This window comes from Saccopteryx leptura, chromosome 8 (assembly GCF_036850995.1).
Source record: "Saccopteryx leptura isolate mSacLep1 chromosome 8, mSacLep1_pri_phased_curated, whole genome shotgun sequence".
NCBI classification, from domain to species: Eukaryota; Metazoa; Chordata; class Mammalia; order Chiroptera; family Emballonuridae; genus Saccopteryx; species Saccopteryx leptura.
This window is the reverse complement of record NC_089510.1, coordinates 1,521,502-1,536,500: the sequence shown is the minus strand read 5'-3', so window position 1 is coordinate 1,536,500 and position 14,999 is coordinate 1,521,502. Positions and strand designations below refer to the sequence as shown.

Below are 14,999 nucleotides of genomic sequence, written 5' to 3'. Positions count from 1 at the left end.
TGAGATTAGATGGTCACCCTTTCTGAGACAGCCAGCAGCAGCAGCTCAGCCAGGAAGAGACCCCCGTGGGTGCCAGGGCCCCCTCCCCGCGTGCAGACAGGCCCTGGAGCTAGGTATTCAGCGTCCTCTCTGCTCAGGCTGCAAGGGACCGCACAGGTGCTGACCGCCACCCGCTGGGTTGGCACAGGGTTATCGGGCAGTGAGGGGGACACGTTCTCGTCGTAGACGTCGGGACAGAGCCGATGCTTCAGGCCCCCTGAAGAATCAGTGTGTAGGGGAAGAGGCCAGCTTCCCTTGTGGACCCGCTGTCATTTCCTCCTGGGACAAGAGAGTGACACTTGCTGGCCGGGCGCTGGAGGGGCTACAGTGAGAGAGCATGTAGGACCGTCCACGTGAGGACGGTCGCCGTGATTGGCACAGCTGTTACCAACTTCCTTCTCTTTACGCTTTATTTGCCGGGAAGGCTTTGTTTACTTGAGTTAACGGAGTAACTTCCTGCAGTCTAGGTTTTCTACCCTAGGATTTCCAGTAATTACTCTATCTTTCCATTTCCAGTTCCTCCCGTGAATTTGGTCTAAGCCAAAGTCTTCTTTTTATCCTTGTGTTATCATATTTATTACGCATTGTCTCATTGAGAGTGAGAGTGATTTTCTTTCTGCACTTTGAAACTCTTGAATTTATTTTTAGACCGCGATGGGCATCAGACTGGGCATTTGAAGCGTTTGGTTCTCATTCCTTCCAGCTCGGCTGCTTTGGGGAGTGAACAGGCTTCTCAGCGAGGGCAGATGGGGACCCCCACAGGACACGGGTGAAGAATGGGCAGGTGCTGGACCTGACACTGACCCGAGGATGGAAGCCAGAGCTTACAGCCGTGACTACTCAGACTTGTGCAGGAGGACAGAAGCAATCCCAGCTGATGTCTGTATTCGGGGGGTTCAGCGTGGTGGGTTGGGGTGTGCAGGGCTCAGGGGGGGGGTGCCTAGCAGCTTTTGGGACCACCGACATGGGGAGCCAGCAGAGGGAGTCCAGGTCTGGAGAAAGAAGGCATTTCTGAGGACTGAACACAGGTGGGAAAGACCACAGTTTTATGAGACCTGAAGCTTGTAGAATTTGGGGGACCCACTTTAAGAAAAAAAAACCATAAAAATAATTCGCTTTTCCAAATGCTATGAAGCAGAGGGCTCTGAGTTTGCTGGGGCAGCCCTCGGGGCCAGGGCAAGTGCGGGCTTCGTGGGACGCCCACCTCTGTCCCACAGCGGTGCTCAGGCTCGGGGCTCACCGTCAGGAGGGGAGGTGCAGACCGGGAAACTGAGGCAGGAGCCAATCCAAGTGACGCTGGGCTCCCGAACCAGGGTTAAGAGAAAGGGGGTGGCTTGCTAGGCAGGCTGGTGTCCAGGGCCCAGGCGTGGCATCCCAGACACCAGACTTGGTCACGCGGCACAACCCCACGCCTCCCTGACGCCCGGGAGGCCTGCCATGCCCAGACCAGCGCAGGGGTCAGGGAGGGCTCAGCCCCCTCCGCGTCTGGTGGCCACGTCAGGCAGAAGGGGAGTCGGGCGCATATTAATATGGATTGATTTGTTCCTTCAGTCACTGCGCAGCTGCCTTGTTTATCTTGGAAGAGGAGACCAAGGTCCCATCTGGCTCATCAAAGAGCTCACTGCGTAAAACAGTGGCTGACATCTGAACGCGGGAGCCAGTGTGGACCCTCACCATCTCCGAGGAGTGAGGAGGACTGATCTGGATTTCAGCACTGTGTCCCAGAGGAGCCTAGAAGCTGTACGGTGATCAGGCGTCCCCGATTCGACTTCCCCGTGCAGTGGGACACTCCCGCTGGTCAGCAGGGCTGGCAGCCTCTTTGAGACTACTCTTGAAGCGGCTATGAGGATGCTACTTATCGGTACTGAGACCGGAGAAAGACATGACCACACACAAGTTAGATGCAAGAATCACACAGGCAGTTTATTACTCACAAATCCTTTTGGCGTGTCTGGGTACAGCTTAAGGGGGGCCCTGTCGGCGTGCTCCTCTCGGCTGGCTTTGGTCAGAGCTCAGAGCGGCGTGGAGACAGTCCACATCAACGTTGGAGTCTGGGCGACTACTGCAGCAGGGGGCCCTCAGCTTTAGTACATTTTCTGACCAACACCTTCTAACAGGTGTCAATCTACAGAATTATTACCTCAAACCACCTTTTTGGAATTCCTGGCAGGGAACCCCCTTTATGTCAATCTACTGAAATGTTTACATTAAATCATTTTTAAAGATGTTCTTATTTACATTAACTTACAAAGTCATGATACCAAGCCAGTTATCTATGTATAACTTCACACACACACTAACTGGGCCCTGCTTGTAAGTCAGAGTCTGCTTATCACATCTGCACCCACTATATTAATTCCTGTAAGAATGAGGCGGCACTTGATCACCAGGTGTGCAGGCTTTATTAGGGGAGAAAGACCTGCCAGGGCACTTCTCTGAAAGAAGGGCCCCCAAAACAGACTGAGGTAAAACTTTACAGGGTTGGGGATAGCCTCAAGCAAGGGGGTGCTGGTATGTTGGCTTTCTGGAATACTCCTCTTTGGGGTGATTGACCAGCTTCCTGGAATTCCTTTGTCCCAGGGGTGATTGTCCGGTAGTTAAGGGTGGGGTCAGGCAGCCAAGTGGAACAGCAAAAGGGCAGTTGTAATTCATGTATCTATCAATTGCTATCCAGATAGCATAACTTTATTTAATTTCCTTAATTGCTTTTAATATTATATCCTAATTATTTCTATATATCTTCCATATTTTTCTATAAGGTCTACCAGAAAGTTCTGTCCGTTTTTGGAATAAAACAAAATACAAATTTTTCTTACCGTCAATAAACTTTATTAAATAATATAATTGCCATTATTATTAATGATTTCTTGCCAGCGTGAGGGCAATTTGTATATCCCATTTTTGAAAAAATGTTTCTTTTGATGAGAAAAATTGAACCAGTGCTTGTTTGATATCTTCTTCATTTTTGAATTTTTTGCCCTTCAAAAAATTTTGTAAGGACGAAAACAAGTGATAGTCGGAGGGTGCTAAGTCCGGGGAATATGGTGGATGTGATAGACATGCTTCTGTAGCATTTCTTCCTTGTTGAAATTCGTAAAAATTACAGTGGCGTAAATGAACTTTATCAGTAGCCATGGGTACACTATGGCTTCACACATAAGACTAACGTGAATCAACTTTGTTTTAGTTAATTTGCTATGTCAGTATGTATACATTAAGTGATAAAAATAGAGAGGCACAGGGGCCTGACCTGTGGTGGCGCAGTGGATAAAACGTTGACCTGGAAATGCTGAGGTCGCCGGTTAGAAACCCTGGGCTTGCCTGGTCAAGGCACATATGGGAGTTGATGCTTCCAGCTCCTCCCCCCTTCTTTCTCTCTGTCTCTCTCTCTCTCTCCCTCTCTCTCTCCTCTCTAAAAAAAAATGAATAAGTAAAATAAAAAAGGTTTAAAAAAAATAGAGAGGCACACATGCGCCAAATAAACATGTGCTTACGTGTCGAAACTTGTTGTGATAGAAATGGACAGAACTTTCCAGTAGACCTTATATATATTTAATTACTATAACATTCTATTACTGCAACACATCGAAAGGCCCGTGTTTCAGAAACTCCTCAGGACCGTGCTCACTTGAGGTGGGAGGACACATGACTAGTTTTCTTAGAGGCCGGAGAGCAAGCAGGTCCCTGAGCTCAGCTTGGAAGAACCATTCATTTTCCTGTGGGGTGTGATAGGGACTGGTGGCCTGAGCCGGCCCTGAGGGACGGCACCCAAGTTCCTTCGGAGTGGGGGGCTGGCGGATGAGCTGTACCCCGGGGTCTGCTCTGAGAGGAGAAGGTGGAAGGAGGGACAGTGGTGGGAAGAGAGCTGGACAAGCAGCCACAGTGGCTGCCGCCGAGGTCAAGCCCAGAGTCTGAGGAGCAGCAGCGGCCAAGCCAGTCGAAAGCCTGAGGAATGGAGTTCAGAGCAGCAGTGGCTCTGAGTCAGGAACACCTGACTGACTGACCTTCAGAGTGTCCGAGCCGTGTGCCCTGTGGCCCTCCATCTCCTGTCCCCGAGGGCAGAGCAGGGGCGCACGGTGCCAGCAGAGAACAATGGACAGGACCCTTTGTTCCCTGTCCCTCTGCTGAGACCACCGTCTGTCCAGGGCAGGACAATCAGCTCTGTGGTTTGAGTCTGACATCTCTAAGTTTAGTTTATCCCACACCCAACTCCCGAAAATGCATGCCGACTTTTGTGCATCTGAGCATCTGCTGAGGAAGAGGGCGTCGATCCGGGTCTCAAAGTTGGAAACATTAAGAAACTCTAAGCTAAGTGGTTGCCAGGTCCTCGTTTTCACATTCAATGATTTTTTGGTCATACTCAAAATCACTGATTTGAATTTTGTCAAAAAAAAAATCGCTGCCACCAATGCAATGCCACCAGGAGGCCCCAATTTGCAGAGAGTGGGGGATGGGAGGAAGGGTGAATGGAGAACCTTTACTTGAGTTAAATGGCTCCAAGGGAAAGTTTGCAATCCAAACCAGAGACAGAGTCACTGGCAGAAGCTGCAAAGCGCGCTCTACCAGGCAAAAGGGAGGCTGGCTTATACAGAGAAAAATTCTGGCCAACTTCATGCAAATGAGGACTCTGTATGTGCAGAGTTTGATTGGTCCAAATCGCACTGTTTTGACTGGTCCTTTTTGAAATAGCTCTGATTGGTTTTTAAAGACACCCAATCAGCTGAGGAAGGTCCCATTGGTCAAACACAATCCCAGGAGCTCCTTTATAAGGGTTGGTTCGTGCGGCAGGAATGCAGTGCAGGGGGCAGGCAGCCGGGTCTGCCACTTTTCCCCTGAGATTTAGTGTGTGCGTGAGAGGCTTCTGTACACAACGGCTGCTAGGTTCTGGTTTTGAACTTGAGCCCAATTAACCACAAGGAAGCCTTCCTCCTTCGGGTTGACAATTTAAAAAAAGGATCAGAAAGGAAGGGTCAGAGTCCTAGAAGCCCAAGCACTACCCCGTTAAAGAATCTTCTAAATCAGGGGTCGGGAACCTATGGCTCGCGAGCCAGATGTGGCTCTTTTGATGGCTGAATCTGGCTCGCAACCAAATCTTTAATATAAAAATAATAACGTTAAAAATATAAAACATTCTCATGTATTACAATCCATTCATTTCTTACTGTTTATATTCATGGTTGCGGGTGGCTGGAGCCAATCACAGCTGTCCTCCGGGACAACACCAGATTTTTATTGGATAATGCGTAATGTACACGGGTCGTTGTATGGCTCTCACAGAATTACATTTTAAAATATGTGGCATTCATGGCTCTCTCAGCCAAAAAGCTTCCTGACCCCTGTTCTAAATCATAGTAACAAGGGAATACAAAACAGCTTTCTCTGTTGTGAAAGGGGACCTTGGTGGTTAATTTTACATGTGAACCTGGCTAGGCTAGTGGGTACACTGTGTGGGTGCTCAGTGATTTGGTCAAACATCAATGTAGTTACTGTGAGGCATTTTTCTTTTAAAGATGTGATTAGCTTGACCAGGCGGTGGCGCAGTGGATAGAGCATTGGACTGGGATGCAGAGGACCCAGGTTCGAGACCCCAAGGTCGCCAGCTCGAGCTTGGGCTCATCTGGTTTGAGCAAAACTCACCAGCTTGGACCCAAGGTTGCTGGCTCCAGCAAGGGTTTACTTGGTCTGTTGTAGCCCCCGGGTCAAGGCACATATGAGAAAGCAATCAATGAACAACTAAGGTGTCGCAATGAAAAACTGATGATTGATGCTTCTCATCTCTCTTCATTCCTGTCTGTCTGTCTCTGTCTGTCCCTCTCTCTGACTCTCTCTGTCTCTGTAAAAACAAAACAAAACAAACAAAAAGATGTGATTCATATTTAAACCAACAGACACTGAGTAAAGCGAGTTACCCTTCGTAATGTTGGTTGTCCCCATTCGATCGGTTGAAGGCCTCAGGAGCCCAAGCTGAGGTCTCCCAGAGGAGTAAGAATTCTTACTGCAGCGTAGGAACGTTGCCTGAGTTTCCAGCTCGCTGCCCTACGGAATTTCGACTCAAGACTGGACGTCACCTCTTACCTGAATTGCTAGCCTGCCACACTGGCCTGGGACTTGCCAGCCCTCACAAGCATGTGAGCCAAGTACTTAAAATGTCAATCATTTCTCTCTATCCGCCTGGTTCCGTCTGTCTGAAGGGCTCTGGCCAGCGCACAACCCATCAGTCATTCATTTCTGTTGGAATCCATGGGAGTCCGAAAGACCGGAGTAACAGGCTTTATTGAAAGGAAGAAAGGAACCCTGCCTGGAGTGCTTCTCCAGGGGAGGAGAGCACTGGTTACAGACTAGGGGCGAATTAAATAGTGTTTGGGAGAGCCTGAGAGGATACTGAGGCAAAAGTTCTGGTATGTCCGGAATGCTCCTCCTTGGGGAGCTTGCCAGCTTCTTGGAATTCCTCTGTTTTAGGGGCGATAATCCAGTAAGGGTGAGGTCTGACAGATAAGCGGAACATCAAGCGGGCAGTTTGGAATTCACATATCTATCTTATTATTTTTATTTATTTATTCATTTTTAGAGAGGAGAGAGAGAGACAGAGAGGGAGAGAGAAGAGAGAGAGAGAGAGAGAGAGAGAGAGAGAGAGAAGGGGGAGGAGCTGGAAGCATCAACTCCCATTTGTGCCTTGACCAGGCAAGCCCAGGGTTTCGAACCGGCGACCTCAGCATTTCCAGGTCGACGCTTTATCCACTGTGCCACCACAGGTCAGGCTGTATCTATCAATTTCAAATTACAACACTTGGGGTTCTGTATGGAGGATGGAACAGAAGTGGTTACCCCTGGTAAAGGCCATCCTGAGGCCATTTGAAGGAAATGAGGGCTTTTGCACAGGGGAGGACATAGAGAAGAAGAAGAAAAAATTACTCTTCCAGGTGTATGTTCCAAGCTTCAAGAAATATGGCCCAAGAACCCAACTGGGTAAATTTGGCTAAAAGCGTGTTGGTTTAACATCACAATTGGGTCAAAAGAACGACTTAGTTAAATACGAATATCTTTCACGCTTTAATGGTGCCCCTCCGCACTGTTCAATGTTTTCAGAAAAGGCACCTATTCACGTGACTTTGATGTATCCTTTTCAAAAAGAATAAAAGGAGTTGTCAGAGGCACCGGTTTTTGCAGAGCGGCTGGTGGAGGAAGGGCGGCCCCCGGGCTGGGGCTTGAATCCCGCGGGGTGCCCGGCTCCCCGCGTGGCTGCTCCCACAGCGGCGTCTATGGGCACGCATCACACGGCGCATCTCACTCAGCTCCCCGGGAGGGAGGCCTCGCGGGTGGGCTCCGTGCACGAACGCGTTGGGCCGCGTGGGGAGCTCCATTACGCCGCGCTCTGTCTGGCGATGCACGGAAAGTGACGAGGTCGGAGAGAAGCGGGCACCCCTCGGGGAGCTCAACAGGGCGACCGCGAAAACCACAGTCGGCGGGCCCGGGAGAAGCGGGCAGGACCCACTACCCGCCACCCGGCGGAGCGCGCGTCCCAGACAGCACGCCCTCTGACGTCACGGCGTCGGGGCGGGGCCAACGCCGGCGGGGCGGGGTTAGCTGCGAGGTGGGGTGGGGACAACGCTGGGCGGGATCAGGCCCAGAGCCGGGTGGGCGGGACCAGTCCGATGAGGGCGGAGCCAGCGCGTGGAGGGACGGGGTTAGCGCGAGGAGGGCGGGGCCAGGGCGGGAAGAGGCGGGGTTAGCAGCGCGGCGGGGTGGGGACAGCGCTGGGCGGGCCCAGGCCCAGAGCCGGGCGGGGCGGGGGCTATCGGCTGAAAGGGGCGGGGCCCAGAGCGGGGAGGGGCGGGGTTACCGCGGGGGGCGGGGCCGGATCTCTCCGAGGGGAGGCCCGGGCCTGGGCGGCGCTGGTGTTTATAACGCGCCCGCGGGGCGGGCGGCTGCGGCAAGAGGCGCGCGGGGGTCGGGATGCCCGGGTTGTCCGCTGGCCCGGCGCAGGGGCGCCCGCGCGCGGGCTTCGTGCTGGGGGTGGACGTAGGCAGCTCTGTGATCCGCTGCCACGTCTATGATCGCGCGGGGCGGATCCGTGGCTCCAGCGCGCAGAAGGTGACGGGGGAGTGGGCGCCGGGGTCGCGGGCGGGGACCGGCCGGATCTCCGCGCTCCCCGCCGGCAGGGCCGAGCGCGGTGCGCCCTTCCCGTCCAGGCCCGGGCCCGGGAGCCCTGCACCTGGGCGTCGCCTCGGCGGCCTCACCTGGCGGGACCGCGGCACCGGGCGGGGCGGGCGGGCGGGGCGGGCGCTCCAGCCCAGGGCACTCGCTTCGGGACTCGGGGTTCCCTGCACTTCCTGGGTGGGCCCCAGCCCGGCCTCCGCGTGCAGGTCCACATGCGGCCCACGGTGCCAGGGAGCCGTGTGGCTCGTTCCTGGGTCATCACGAGAGGGCCGGATCCCCGCGCGGGCATGGCATTGCCATGATGTGGGAGGAGAGGGACGACTTCGAGGGCTGCCTTGTCACTGCTGGTCTCCTTGGCATGGTTGAGACTTGTAACAAAAATATATAGCCACATAATTTTTGGTTTGGGAAACCCACCGAGGCAGTAGTGACTGACAATCAGTCCTGGACAGAGCGGCCAGCCGACAGGTGCTCTTCTGTGCTCGTCTGAACGCACTGCAGGTTTCTTCTGCACAGTTACCGGCGCACGGGAAAGAATGTTGCAGGTCCTTGTTTGCTCGTCTGTCCGAGTAAGGGACAGGAGCCCTTGGTCACCTACACCCACTCCCGCAGCACCGGGGACGCCCAGTTTCCTGGGTTCTCACCCAGCTGCCACCACCCGGGGAGAAGGATCTTTCAGCCACAGCGGTTGCCCAGCAGCCGCGAGTCTGCTTTGAACGTTTGTTTTGAGGAAACAGCGGGTGTTCCATTCTGGTCTAGGGGCCAGGCCAGCGAGCTGGGACTACAGCAGCTCCTTGGGCCCTTCTTGGGTCACCTGTGCGGGGACACTGCTCACCCACCCAGGTCCCCCCAGCCCCCTGCACCAACCGGAAAGGACAGATGAAAGGCCCGCACTGTTCTTGGGCGATGGGGTGCTCCTGTCTTTGCATAACTCTTTCGTCCCAGCACAATGATACTTTTAACAGGCTCCCTTGTAATTCTAGACACAAAGTACTTTTGTTTTAAGCAATGGGGATTTTTTTTTTTTTTTAAGAATTCAAGTATTTGGAACCAAAAGGAGACAGAAGTTGTTAGACTCGACAAAGTTTCACAGTTGCTATAGTATTTGGGGCAAATCTTTTTTTTTTTTTTTTTTAGAAATGAGGCAAGAATCTCAAAGATGAATCACTAATGTTGTGAGTAGCAGGACAGAAGACTGGTTTGCTCAGACTCCAAACTGGAGGGTGGGAGGGGCAGATGTCTAGAAAATAAAAAATGCAGAAAGTCCCTGCCTGAAAGGAGGAAGCACTATCTTAGACGAAGGTGTTGAAAGCCATGCCTCTCTGACTGTAGGAGGATTTTACAGCTGTGCTTCTTCAAGTGTGTGCAGTTCAGCGGCTGCTGGGACTGAGAGGAAGCAACTAAGATTTAGAAAATTGTGTAGCAGGTTTGCAGATTAATTTTTATTATCATCGACCTGCGTAAAACATTTGAAAAATTTTTTTAATAGGGACAGAGAGAGTCAGAGACAGGAACGGAGAGAGATGAGAAGCATCAATCATCAGTTTTTTGTTGCGACACCTTAGTTCATTGATTGCTTTCTCATATGTGCCTTGACTGCGGACCTTCAGCAGACCAAGTAACCCCTTGCTCGAGCCAGCGACCTTGGGTCCAACCAAGCTGGTGAGCTTTTTGCTCAAGCCAGATGAGCCCACACTCAAGCTGGTGACCTTGGGGTCTCGAACCTGGGTCTTTCCGCATCCCAGTCCGACGCTCCATCCACTGCGCCACCGCCTGCCTGGTCAGGCAAAACATTTGGGATTTTGTTTTTTTAAATAAAAAAAAATTCAATTACAGTTGACATTCAATACTGTATTAGTTTCAGGTGTACAGCTAGTGGTTAGACATTTATATAGCTTATGAAGTAATCACCCTGATAAACTAGAACTCACCTGCACCGTACAAGTTATTTCAGTATCATGGACTGTTCCCTGAGCTGCACTGGACATCCCCCGTGACTGTTCTGTAACTGCCAATTAGTACCTCTTAATTCCCGTCACCTTTTTACACCCAGCCTCCCCAAACCCACCCCCCCTCACACACAACCAGCAGTGTGTTCTCTGTATCTATGAGCTTGTTTCTGTTTTCTTATGTCATTTATTTTGATTTTTAGATTGCACATGTAAAGTGAAATGATGTGGTATTTCTTTCTCTGTCTGACTTATCTTACTTGGCCTAACACTCTCTAGATCAGGGGTCCCCAAACTACGGCTTGCGGGCCACATGCAGCCCCCTGAGGCCATTTATCCGGCCCCCACCGTACTTCCGGAAGGGGCACCTCTTTCATTGGTGGTCAGTGAGAGGAGCATAGTTCCCATTGAAATACTGGTCAGTTTGTTAATTTAAATTTACTTGTTCTTTATTTTAAATGTTATATTTGTTCCCGTTTTGTTTTTTTACTTTAAAATAAGATATGTGCAGTGTGCATAGGGATTTGTTCATAGTTTTTTTTATAGTCCGGCCCTCCAATGGTCTGAGGGACAGCGAACTGGCCCCCTGTGTAAAAAGTTTGGGGACCCCTGCTCTAGATCCATCCATGCTGTTGCACATGGTAAGAGTTCCTTCTTTTTTGTGTCTGAATAGTATACACACACATATACCACATTTTTTTTTCCTTTTGCAAAATCTCTAATTTCCTTTTACCAAGTTGCAGGAAAGTGGAGATGATGATAGAGGAGGAAAATAAGAAGTCAGCTTTGCTTCCCACAGGACGGGTACTGCTCTGGGGAAACCTGGGAAGAACTTGACCACCTCTTCTTAGATAAGGGAACAGAGTTAAGAGATAAGATAGGATACTGTTGCCTTGGAGGGAAATGTTTGCTTGTAGTGATTTTCTCTCCAGGGAGCCTGGCTGCTCTTCAGGGAGCCTATGCTCAGGAGTGAGCCAGCCAGCTTTGCTGACAGAGCATTACAGCTTTCAGATAAAGAACTGAAGAATACTAAGTACCCCTGTTCAAATCAGTGCCATCAGGCCTGGAGGGGCTTGGAGGCTATGTATAGAAACTAAAGCTTCTTGTTTTTAAAAAAAACATGGCAAGAGAAAGCTCACTGATAATCATTTCACCACAATTTCTAAAGGTTCTTTCAGGAAGGTTTCACACAGGTTAAAGAAAGTTTCTTTTTTTGTTTGTTTGTTTGTTTTGTATTTTTCTGAAGTTGGAAAGGGGAGGCAGTTAGACAGACTCCCACATGCGCCCGACCGGGATCCACCCAGCACGCCCACCAGGGGACAATGCTCTGCCCATCTGGGGCATCGCTCTGTTGCAACCAGAGCCATTCTAGCACCTGAGGCAGAGGCCACAGAGCCATCCTCAGCACCCGGGCCAACTTTGCTCCAATGGAGCCTTGGCTGTGGGAGGGGAAGAGAGAGACAGAGAGGAAGGAGAGGGGGAGGAGTGGAGAAGCAGATGGGCGCTTCACCTGTGTGCCCTGGCTGGGAATCAAACGCGGGACTCTGCACGCCAGGCCGACGCTCTACCACTGAGCCAACCAGTCAGGGCCTAAAGAAAGTTTTGAGTAATAATAGTCCACATGTTGAAATACACATCATTCTGAAAGTTTAAATTTAAGTTAAAAAGAAGTTTTATATGGGTGTAAATCTATCCAGAATTTTTCTGAGGAGGGTGTTGATGGTGGAGGTGGTGGTTTTTTGTGTCTTGATGGAATAAAGCTGGGAGGGAGACCTGGGTTGCTGTTTTGGGCCCGGATTTTGACTGACTTTGTGACCTTTCAGCAAGTCACCTTACGGGATCTTTGTCATAGATGAGTCAAGAACCCAGCCTTGAAGTTGTATGGAGGAATACTGCAAGATAGACACATTGTCTGAATGTTTGGAGCTTCTCAAAGGGCGGAGCCGCAGAGAGAGCAGGTGTGCCTTTCTCGGGCACTGGTGAACCCAACGGTGACCTCTTGGACCATCAGCCCAGCCCTCTCCTTTGGCAGATAGGATCCCAGAGACGCGGGACGAGCTTAATAACAAGGTCTCCCAGCCAGTGAGCGCAGAGTTGGCCCCTCACTCAGGTCTCCCGGTGGCCGTGAAGTTTTCATTTTTCCTCAGTGTCCAATCCTGAATAGAGAGAGTGTGATGAGATGTGTCAGTGTACACGCGTCCAAGGCTGTGGAGAATTGCTGTGAGTTTATCTGAGCCAAAACCGATTGTCAGTTGCTGGAGAGCAAGACCTCCCATCTTCCAAAGAGTCAGGATGTGCAGTTTCTTGTATGCATTCGAGATTGAGGTGGGATTGTGAGGAAGGTTATCGGAGGAAGGGGAAAGCAAGGCAGGATTGGATTATAGGGTAGGTAAGATGGTGTGCTCTCTTCAGGATGGTCAAGCTTCATTATTTACTTACTATTTTTTATTGAATTTGTTGGGGTGATGTGGATTAATACAATTACATAGGCTTTAGGTGTGCAGTTCAGTACATCGTCGGCGTATGGTGTTCTGTGTTCACCACCCCAAGTGGAGTCTCCCTCCATCACCATCTGTCCTGTCCCCTCTGCCCCTTCTACCTCCCCCAGCCTCTCTTTCTCTTGAAATCACCACACTGTTGTCTGTATCTGTGAGGTCTTTTTTCTTTGCTTAATCCCTCCGCCTTTTCCAGCCAATCCCTAACCTCCTTCCCCTCTGATATCCGTCAGTCTGTTCTGTGTCTGAGTCTGTTTCTATTTTGCTTGGTGGTGCATTGTGTTCATTAGATTCCACATGTAATAATCCTTTGTATTTCTGTGCTGTCATTTGTGACTTCACCTCTTTCATTTCTGATTTTATTTGGGCCCCTTTTCTTTTTTTTTCTTTTCTTTTTTGTTCTTTTATTTGATGAATTGGCTGAAAGGTTTATGAATATTGTTTCTTTTTTCAAAGAACCAGCTTTTTTTTTTAACCAGCTTTTGTTTTCATTGATCTTTTGTGTGTTTTTTTTTAGACACTATTTCATTTATTTTCATTCTGGTCTTTACTGTTTACTTCTTTCCTTCTACTCACTTTGAGCTTTGTTTGGTCTTTTATCTAGTTCCTTTAGGTGTAAGGTTAGGTTGTTTATTTGAGATTTTTCTTGTTTCTTGAGGTCGGCCTGTATTGCTATGAATTTGCCTCTTAGAACTGCTTTGGTTTTGTCCTGTAGAGTTTGGGTTGCTTTTTATTTGTTTGTTTGCTTGCTTGCTTTAGTAAGCGAGAGAGAGGGACAGACAGGGACAGACAGACCAGAAGGGAGAGAGAAGAGAAGCATCAATTCATAGTTGTGGCACTTTAGTTGTTCATTGATTGTTCTCATATGTGCCTTGACCTGGGGGTTGGGGAGGAGGAGGGTGTTTAGCCAAGCCAGTGATCCTTTGCTTAAGCCAGTGACCATGGGCTTTATGGCAGTGACTATGGGGCCATGTCTGTGATCCCACACTCAAACTGGTGGGGTTTTGAATCTGGGTTCTCAGCGTCCCAGGTTGATGCTCTTCCCACTGGGCCACCACCTTGTCAGGCGTGGGTTGTTTTGTTTTTGTTATCATTTGTCTCAAGGTATCTTTTGATTTCTTCTGTAATGTTGTTAACCCATTCATTACTTTGTAGTGTGTTATTTAGCTTCCTTGTGTTTGTGTGTTTTGCAGTTTTCTTCTTGTAGTTGATTTCTAGTTTCATACCATTGTGAATGGAGAAGATGCTGGATATGATTTCAGTCTTAAATTTATTGAGACTTATTTTGTGTCCAAGCATGAGGTCAATTCTGGGAAATGTTCCATGTGCACTTGAATGTGTATTCTGCTGCTTTGGGGTGCAGTGTTCTACAACTATCAATGAAATCCACCTGATGTATGTGTCTTTAACGCTGCTGTTTTCTTGTTGGTGTTCTGTCTGGATAATCTATCAATTTTAACTAGATGTTAACATCCCCCACTATGACTGTATTACTGTTGATCTCTCCCTTTATGTCTGTCAATAGTCGATGTTTGTTTTATATCTTTAGGTGTGCCAATATTTGACACATTAATATGTTCAAGGGTTATTCTCTTGTTGGATTGATACCTTATATTATTATGTAATGTCCTTCTTAGTCTCTTGCTGTAGGCTTTGTTTTAGAATCTGTTTTGTTTGATATAAGCATTGCTATCTCAACTTTTTAAAAATGTCCATTTGCATGAAATATTTTTTCATCTCTTTATTTTTGATATGAAGTGGGTCTCTTATAGACAGCACATATATAGGTCTTATATTTTATCCATTCAGCCACTTTATGTTTTTTGGTTAAGGAATTTAATTCATTCACATTAAAAGTCATATATTAATAAGTATGTAATTGTTCCCATTTTATTATTCATATTTTTTTTTACCATTTTTTCTTCTTAAAGAAATCTTTTTTTAACTTTATTATTATTATTTTTATATTTTTCTGAAGCTGGAAACGGGAAGGCAGTCAGACAGACTCCTGCATGTGCCCGACCGGGATCCACCTGGCATGCCCACCAGGGGGCGATGCTCTGCCCATCTGGGGCATTGCTTTGTTGTGACCAGAACCATTCTAGTGCCTGAGGAAGAGGCCATGGAGCACCTGGGCCAATTTTGCTCCAATGGAGCCTTGACTGCAGGAGGGGAAGAGAGAGACAGAGAGGAAGGAGAAGGGGAGGGGTGGAGAAGCAGATGGGCGCTTATCCTGTGTGTCCTGGCCGGGAACCGGACCCGGGACTCCTGCACGCCAGGCCGATGCTCTACCACTGAGCCTACTCGCCAGGGCCATTTTTAACTTTACTTTAATGATGAACTCCTTCTTTTTCTTGTC

The 14,999-nt window shown here is 49.2% G+C and overlaps 1 protein-coding gene and 1 long non-coding RNA gene across 4 annotated transcripts in view; one reads left to right on the top strand and one right to left on the bottom strand.

Moving 5' to 3' along the window:
- Positions 1–14,999, bottom strand: part of LOC136379798 (uncharacterized) — a 555,021-nt gene that overhangs the window by 369,638 nt on the left and 170,384 nt on the right. The window lies entirely within an intron of this gene.
- GK5 (glycerol kinase 5) overlaps positions 7,914–14,999 on the top strand; it is a 53,673-nt gene continuing 46,587 nt past the window's right edge. For 2 of the 3 annotated variants that reach the window (XM_066347357.1, XM_066347360.1), the window contains exon 1: positions 7,914–8,130. In XM_066347357.1, the coding sequence (XP_066203454.1) occupies positions 7,993–8,130 (138 nt within the window). In that variant the 5' untranslated portion in view covers positions 7,914–7,992. The remainder of the gene's footprint in view (positions 8,131–14,999) is intronic. The other variant, XM_066347358.1, reaches the window with a different exon arrangement.